This window comes from Camelina sativa, chromosome 9 (assembly GCF_000633955.1).
Source record: "Camelina sativa cultivar DH55 chromosome 9, Cs, whole genome shotgun sequence".
Classification (NCBI taxonomy): Eukaryota; Viridiplantae; Streptophyta; class Magnoliopsida; order Brassicales; family Brassicaceae; genus Camelina; species Camelina sativa.
Genome location: NC_025693.1, coordinates 25,467,753 through 25,475,838, shown reverse-complemented (window position 1 = coordinate 25,475,838; position 8,086 = coordinate 25,467,753). Strand labels below are relative to the sequence as shown.

At 29.1% G+C, this 8,086-nt stretch overlaps 1 protein-coding gene across 1 annotated transcript; it reads right to left on the bottom strand.

Annotated features, from left to right (window-relative positions):
* LOC104712213 (UDP-glycosyltransferase 76F1-like) lies at positions 3,587 to 7,552 on the bottom strand. Its single transcript, XM_010429059.1, has 2 exons — positions 6,992 to 7,552; positions 3,587 to 4,581 (listed from the first exon to the last, which is right to left on the bottom strand). The coding sequence occupies exons 1-2, from the start codon at positions 7,479 to 7,481 to the stop codon at positions 3,680 to 3,682; spliced, it is 1,392 nt and encodes a 463-aa protein (XP_010427361.1). The 5' UTR covers positions 7,482 to 7,552; the 3' UTR covers positions 3,587 to 3,679.

Genomic DNA, 8,086 nt, shown 5'->3' with positions numbered 1-8,086 from the left:
TGAATTGTCGGCCGAACGTGGCTGACGCCGTAGCATCAGACCGACTACTAATATATTTCCCTTAAATTTTGATTTGCTTGCCGTTACGGTTACAAATTAAGAAATCAAATATTTTTCTATACATGAATGCATGTGTGTGTGTGTTTATGAGTTAGTTGCCTTCATCATTCATCAAGTGAGTTCAATCTATATATATTACGATCTTAACAATATTTGTGATTTCTCCACAAGAGCAATGTATCTCGCATTATTAAAATTTATATGATTATGATTGTTGAATAAATAATATTCAATCATGACATGCACGCTGTTGGGAATCTTTTTTTGCCGATATGCAATTTGTCTGCATAACTCATGAGTAGAAGAATAAAGATCAGTTCATGATATCAGAACAAATATGGAAAATACCAAACCAAATCTAGACCTGATATTATAAAGATTCTTACAGGTAAGGTTGTTACTATAGATAGTTCAATGTCTAAAAAAACTATATGTGACTGCATTATAATAGTATATGTTGAAATAGTAATTGTTTGGGAAGACTTTTGGTCAATGGCTCCATGAAGGTGGTTTATATTTAGCAAATGCGTCTCGTAGCACTGATTAGCTGATTAGGAGAAATAAGAGAAAACAGAGGAGAACAGAAAATATTAAAACTATTTAATGAACATGTTATATATATCCTTTAATTTCTACTATGTAAAATTATACCCCTAGGCCCCCTAGTTTAATTTCTAGTACAGTATAAACTTATATTCTCATTTACAAAGATCTATTAATTTTTCCAGTTAAACTACCAATTTAAGTAAGGAAGAGAGATTTATTAGTAGTCACATCAACCAATTGACATGCATCAAGAGCTTTGAGTATGCTTTGTTGTACTTTCTCCCCAACACTGTAGTATTCGTTTTCAAAACATTTGGTTATCTTTTGAATAGCTTGCACAATCAATAGACATACCACAAATTCCACACATATCGCAAGACACATACACAAATAGTTAGCCTCTCGCTCAGCTTGGAGATCATGATATTATAGTTTTTATTTATGGAAAGAAAAACAGATTGATTTTAACTTTTTAAGTATCAAAACATGATCACATCTATACTATTAATTGGGGAGTACACTTAGGGATAAAAAAAAACAAAAAAACATGACATATATCCATGTTGCCAAACAGACCAACTTGCCTACATAATTAAACTAAAAAAATAAATAAACCAATGGTAACAATTATAAAAGAAATAAATGATTAACTCTTTCATAAGTAAACTTCCCTAAAAAAATGGTAACAATTACTAAAGAAATAAATGATTAACTCTTCCAATATTTTAGAAAATTATATTAACTATAAAATATACATTCTTATATTTTTGATCGAAAATACAAATTGGTCCAATATTGAGAATGTTTTATTTTATGTAACGGAAATTTGAGAACGGGTGTAGGACATGATGGAACATGATAAAACGGAAAGAGAATTACGTCCATCCCTAAATATTTGTATTTGTCTCAAACGGGTTTTCATCGTTGTTAGCGGTTATATATTTGATTTGATAGTTCACTAATTTAATAGAATCTAACCAATCATTTATCTGATTTAGTTTGTTAACAGTCCAACCATTATGTTGTTCCGAATTTTAAAATATTGGTGAACCTATTATTATTTTAAATTTTCAAACATTAATAAACTAAACCAAAAAAATCAAACTTAATTTCAATTAGTATGAGTTTGATTATGACTACTAAAATAAATTAGTTTATAAACATAACCCCGCACGTATGTGCGGGTCTGAACCTAGTTTTAGTTGAATATTGTATATTCCTTTGCAGTCTTCTTGTGTACTAGTTCATACTAGGTTCTAATTCGCAATGCTTGTCTAGATAATAATAGAAAATTAGTTGAATTGAAAAAATAATTTCCCAACGATGTATTTGATATAGTGAATGACTTTTAATTAAAAAAAATTAATTAGTTGACAGTTTTCAACAAAGATTATGATGAACATCATAACCACATACATTGGATACATCAAATCATGAATTAGTAAGTTTTATCATTGGTTATCTTTTTAACCACAACCCTCATTTCAATGTGTTTGGTTGAGAAATAAGAAATAAGAACATACTTGAAGCTAGTAAAAAAATATAAAACTAATGAACATCATTAGTAAAGTTAGGTAATGTGATAGGAAAATATATAAGTTTAGGAACTAATCTACAGTAAAAAAAGTTTGATGTGATAATCAGTCACCTTATAGTCTTTAAACTCTTTGTTCAAAAAAAAAATAGTCTTTAAACTAAATTAGGTTTAATACGAAATAAATAAGATTTGATTTATAACCGAAACATTCTAGAACATACTTCCTTTTGCTGAGTAAAATGCTTAGGTCCACAGACCAGAAAGAAAAAGAAGGAATTAGACTGTCTTATCGTGGGGTTTATATCATTAAAAACGTATGATTACACTTTTTCGGTTAAAGAAATTATATGATTAACATGTTCAACAACCAAATAAAAGTTAGGCTAATTTGCTACTACCATTATCATGAAAGTATATATATAAAGCACAGTTAAAATTCGAGATAAATGTGAATCACTATTAAAGTTGAGCACTCAAATTCTGAAAGTTCTTTTTTTGTTTTTTCTTTTTCTTGGGCAACCTCAAATTCTGAAAGTTCAGATAAGAGAAATAATAACTGATTAGAGGAAGAAAAAAACCAAAAGTTCCGACCATTGTTTCGCTGATTGCGGATGGTTTGATGGAGCTGAGACGAGCGCAGGAACTGATGTGTTCCCCTAGAACATTATCGCCCATAAGGCCATAACAAACAAAGGTTGCTTTCTTTCGCACGTGGATTTTGTCTTTCTCTCACGTGTTTTGTCCGGCGCCGAATCGGCCTTCATATAATAAACCTGAAGTATCCAATATTTTTGTTCAATTAGCTATACATAAAAGAAAATTATACTGTAAGAAAACAATAAAAAATTCAAATTAGTACTGAAAATTAGATATTACATCAACAACATATAATATCTTAAGTTTCCATTATGGAGTAAAATACTCCAGTTAGTTTCATATTTTTTTAGAACTTGTATATGCATTTTTCCTTAATTAAAACTGCACTTGAGTTTAAAATTAGTTATTTTCTCGGTACAAACAGACTTCACGTTCTCTTTACATTTCACTTATGTTACGATAAAAACACTGATACACATAGAAATGGCCACATATATAGGAAGGTATACGAAAACGACAACTCCATTTACCATTATTACTCTTACTATGTATAATGTATTGTGTATATATGAATCTATTAATGTACACGAAATATGAGGAACATGAAGACCTATCTTTATTTTTCTTAGAGATATATCTCTTTCGATTTCATAGTTGCGGTTTTCGGCTGAATGATTGGTATTCAGTTTAGAAAAAGAAAAATATAAAAATTCACGTCGACTTTGGTTTTCGGTTTATCTTGAGTTCTTGACTATGTTTCCCTTCCCTAGCTAGATATAATGGTCCATTATCCATATTTTCTTTCATAACTCATAAGCATGAAGAGTAATATAGAACCCTAACAAGTAACAACCAACAATATTACTCTTTATCAGAATTATAAAACACAACATCCAAAGGTTTGAAGAGTGTTTAAAACGTTGTTCTTACGTAGCTTTTCTAACTTGTCAAAGCATAAGAATCAAAAGACAGAACATGATTCACAAGTTTGTCTAAATACTTGGAAGAAGACCCATCTTTACGTAAGCAAACATTAGCTCTCTCTTTCACCTCCGAACACATCTCTCTAATTCCATCTCCTTCCTTTAATATTACACTCCGTAACACCCTCTCAATCTCCTTCCTATCCATCTTCGTTCTCTCTAACTCAATCCCGATTCGCCATACGTCAACAATGTACCTCGCGTTCACAAACTGGTCTGTGAAACACGGTGTACATATCATTGGCACACCTTCACATATGCTCTCTAATGTAGAGTTCCATCCACAATGCGTCCAAAACGCTCCAACTGCAGTATGCGCCAATACTTCTAATTGATTCACCCATTTCACAAATTTTCCCTTCTCGCCAATGTTTTCCACAAACCCACTAGGTAACGCCTCCAGCCACTCGGTCCCTCGGACAAATCCAGGTCTAACCACCCACAAGAATGGCCGTTCGCTGTTTCTTAGACCCCATGCAATCTCGAGAAACTCCTTCTCCTCTATATCTGCAAGGCTTCCAAAACTCACATAGATCACAGACTGTGGCTCTTGCTTATTGAGCCAATTGGTTGTTACATGGTCTTCTATGTTCTTCATCATCGGTTGGAGATTGTCGCTATGTTTGTGAAACGGTCCAATCGGGAATATGGGAGCTTGAGACTTGCTGCTAATATCCATGAGTGAGAGTCTTTCAAGATCTTCGAATGTGTTACATATGACTCCTGAAGAAGAATTGGCTCCTTTCACCATGTCGGTAGCTATCAGATAGAATTCCTCCGGCTCATTCGTTTCCATGACCGGAAGATCCTTCACTTTCAATGGTGGAACCTCTGTCACTAGCTCATCTAATCTAGAAGCTAGTAAACAAAATATTGTGTCACACTTTTATCAAAAAAAAAATAATAATTGTATCATAAATCAATGCTCCAATAAATGTTTCCGCATCACCTGTTAAAATTGTTGGTTAATAGAATAACACGTTCTCATAAAGATATATATATATATATATATATATATAGGATTATCTAATTATTAAACTGAATAGAACTTAAAAATAATTAACATGAATCCCCTATATAATAAAACGGAACTACACAACATTGTTTTGTATACTATATAATTTTAATAAGTTGGTTACAAATAAATTATAAATTAAGTTTTATATTATTTCTATAGTCTGGATTTATTATTTCCAAAAATCTTAAAGAAAATATTCTAAATAATCATTAGATATCATCTAACTTACCATATTAACTTCTTTTATGAAATTATTCATCAAATAAAATTTTTTGATATCTAACTTAACATATTAATCTGTTAATTATCATTATACTTCACCTCTCATTTTTATATATGAGTCTATTTTGTGAAACAAATAAATTATCATATTATTAATTATAATTAAAAATAGTTTTATTTCTGGATATACCATAGGTTGAATTTTTAAAAACAAATATAAATGATTCAATCTATAAAATATTCAAATTTAATTAATATTATTCTTTAAAAATAATATATATTGAATTAAAAATTTTACTGAGTAATGGGTCAAAATTTGAATATTTAAATTCAATTTTATACATTTTTTTGTTGAATTTTATAATTTTATATAATATAAGAAACTTTAAATAATTTATCCCTATATAATAAAACAGAAATACACAACATTGTTTTGTAGACTATATAATTTTAATAAGTTGGTTACAAATAGGTTATAAGTTAAGTTTTATATTATTTGTATAGTCTGGATTTATTATTTCCAAAAATCTTAAAGAAAATATTCTAAAGAGTCATTAGATATCATCTAACTTACCATATTAATTTTTTTTATTAAATTATTCATCAAATCAAATCCTTTGATATCTAACTTAACATATTAATTTGTTAATTATCATTATACTTCACCTCTCATTTTTATATATGAGTCTATTTTGTGAAACAAATAAATTATCATATTATTTATTATAACTAGAAAATAGTTTTATTTCTGGATATACCATAGGTTGAATTTTTAAAAACAAATATAAATGATTCAATCTATAAAATATTCAAGTTTAATTAATATTATTCTTTAAAAATAATATCTATTGAATTAAAAATTTTACTGAGTAATGGATCAAAATTTGAATATTTAAATTCAATTTTATACTTTTTTTGTTGAATTTTATAATTTTATATAATATAATAAACTTTTAATAATTTATTTTGAAATATTTTTAAAATATTGAAACTTGATATTAAAGTTAGAAACTATAAACACTCTAAATTGGTTTGTTATAGCAATATCAATAATATGTCACTATAATATGTAAGAATTTTAAAAAATCAAGTATCCTCTATATAATAAAACGGAAGTACACAACATTTTTTGGTAGACTATATAATTTTTATAAGTTGGTTACAAAATAGGTTATAAATTAAATATAAATTGGTTAAAAAAAAAAAGATTAGAGATTAATTTGGTCAATCTGTGGGCTATATGAATACAGTTAAGAATATTCCAAAGAATCTTTTTAAAGAGAATATTCCAATGGTTGATACAATTTCCAAAATAAAATATTTAGTATTCCATATATTTTACAAAATATATACTGTTAGGCATAAAAATATATTGTCAAGCGTAAAAAGGAATAAATTCTTGGCAATTTATCACATTTAATCGTGATTTTCGATATCTTATTGTCCAGTTGAAAATAAAATCTTACCTAAGCATAGGTCATTTTAAAACACTTTCACCAAACATGTTCAAAAATTAAAATAATAACAAACAACAAACATAACCATTTCTCATACATAAAATTACAAATTAACAATATAAAACTTACAAAATAAGTGTTTTTTCAAGCCATCATATTTAGTATATGATTTTATTGCATAATGTTTTATCCAGAAAAACTTTTAAAAACAATCATATCAATTATATTTTAGTCTAAAATTACAATATAAATAAAAGAAAAATTATATTTTATTCTAAAATTATAATATAAATAAAAGAAATTTCAATCCGTGCTATCTAGTATGTAAATAAAAAAGATATATCAACTTGTAGAGTTAAATAATATGTAAAAGAAGAAAAAATATCAATGGCTTATGTAAGCAGAAATGTTTTATCTTTAATCTAAGCAAGTTGGATTTATTTCTCTTAATTAATATAAAGGAGTTGAATATACACAAAAAAATAATCGTTTAGAATAAATAAAGTCGAAATTTGAAAATAATTTTGTATATTTAGAAAAAAAAATGTAAAGAATAACACGTTTGTACTACCTTGAATAGGAAGATAATTCTTATCTCTAAGAAGAGGTAGAGCAGCAAAAGCACAAAACGACGCCACTCCTTGTGTGATCAACACCATCCTACGAATTCCTAACTCTTCCGCTGCAACCTCCGTGTTCCTCACCCAAACAGCGTCGTAGACCAAACAACACACTGTCTCTCCCCTGCCTACTTCCGCCGCCAGAGACTGGCGAAAAGGCTCCGCGTAAGTTTGTCTTAGCAGACGAATGAAGGCGACGAGGTCCATACTGGAAGCATCTGGTTGAGTCATAGGGTCCTCTCCTCCTGCGTTGTTGTGAGGGATGGCTTGAAAGGTGAAGAGTGGGTAGTGAGAAGGTTCGGGGAAGTTGAAGGAAGTGTGGAGGATCGTGACGGAGAAGCCACGATGGTGGAATATTCTGGCGAGATGGATCATTGGGTTGAAGTGTCCTACAAACGGTAAAGGGAACATTATTATTTTCCTACCTTTTCCTTCTTCCATTTTTTCTTCGTAACCTTTTTCTTATTTTTTTTTTGTAATTAGAGATTTGAGGGTTTATTTGATTTTTTGTAGGTTTTGAGTGGTTTTAAACTATACGCAAACTAGTCAAGGCCCGGTATCATGGTTATATATATAGTAATGGATTGACCTATGGGATGACACATTTGACCCACCAATTATTTTCAAAAGTTAAAAATAAAATAAAATAAATGTTATTTGTGTCTCTTATTAGATTCATCATCATAGTACGTGTATTATTATCAACCTTTTATTATTGGATCCTTCAACTCATGAGTTTTAGGATATTCAACCAACCTATTATGATTCATCGATCGAGTTGGATATTTATCCATTTAGAAGAGTTAATTGTAACTATACAACTCAACAAAATTTTGCATATCAATGCCTTTTTGGTCATTCTAGGTCGTACTTTCTCCCTAACACTATGGCAGTCAACTAGTCAAGTTAAAGTTGATGATGATTTCCCTTGTTCCTAAATTTGTTTGGTTTTAATGTCGGTTATGCTTTGCAAATCATTATTAATTTTTAAACGACCGAAATATGAAACGCTTCTCTATGATTTATAATTGATTATATACAGAATG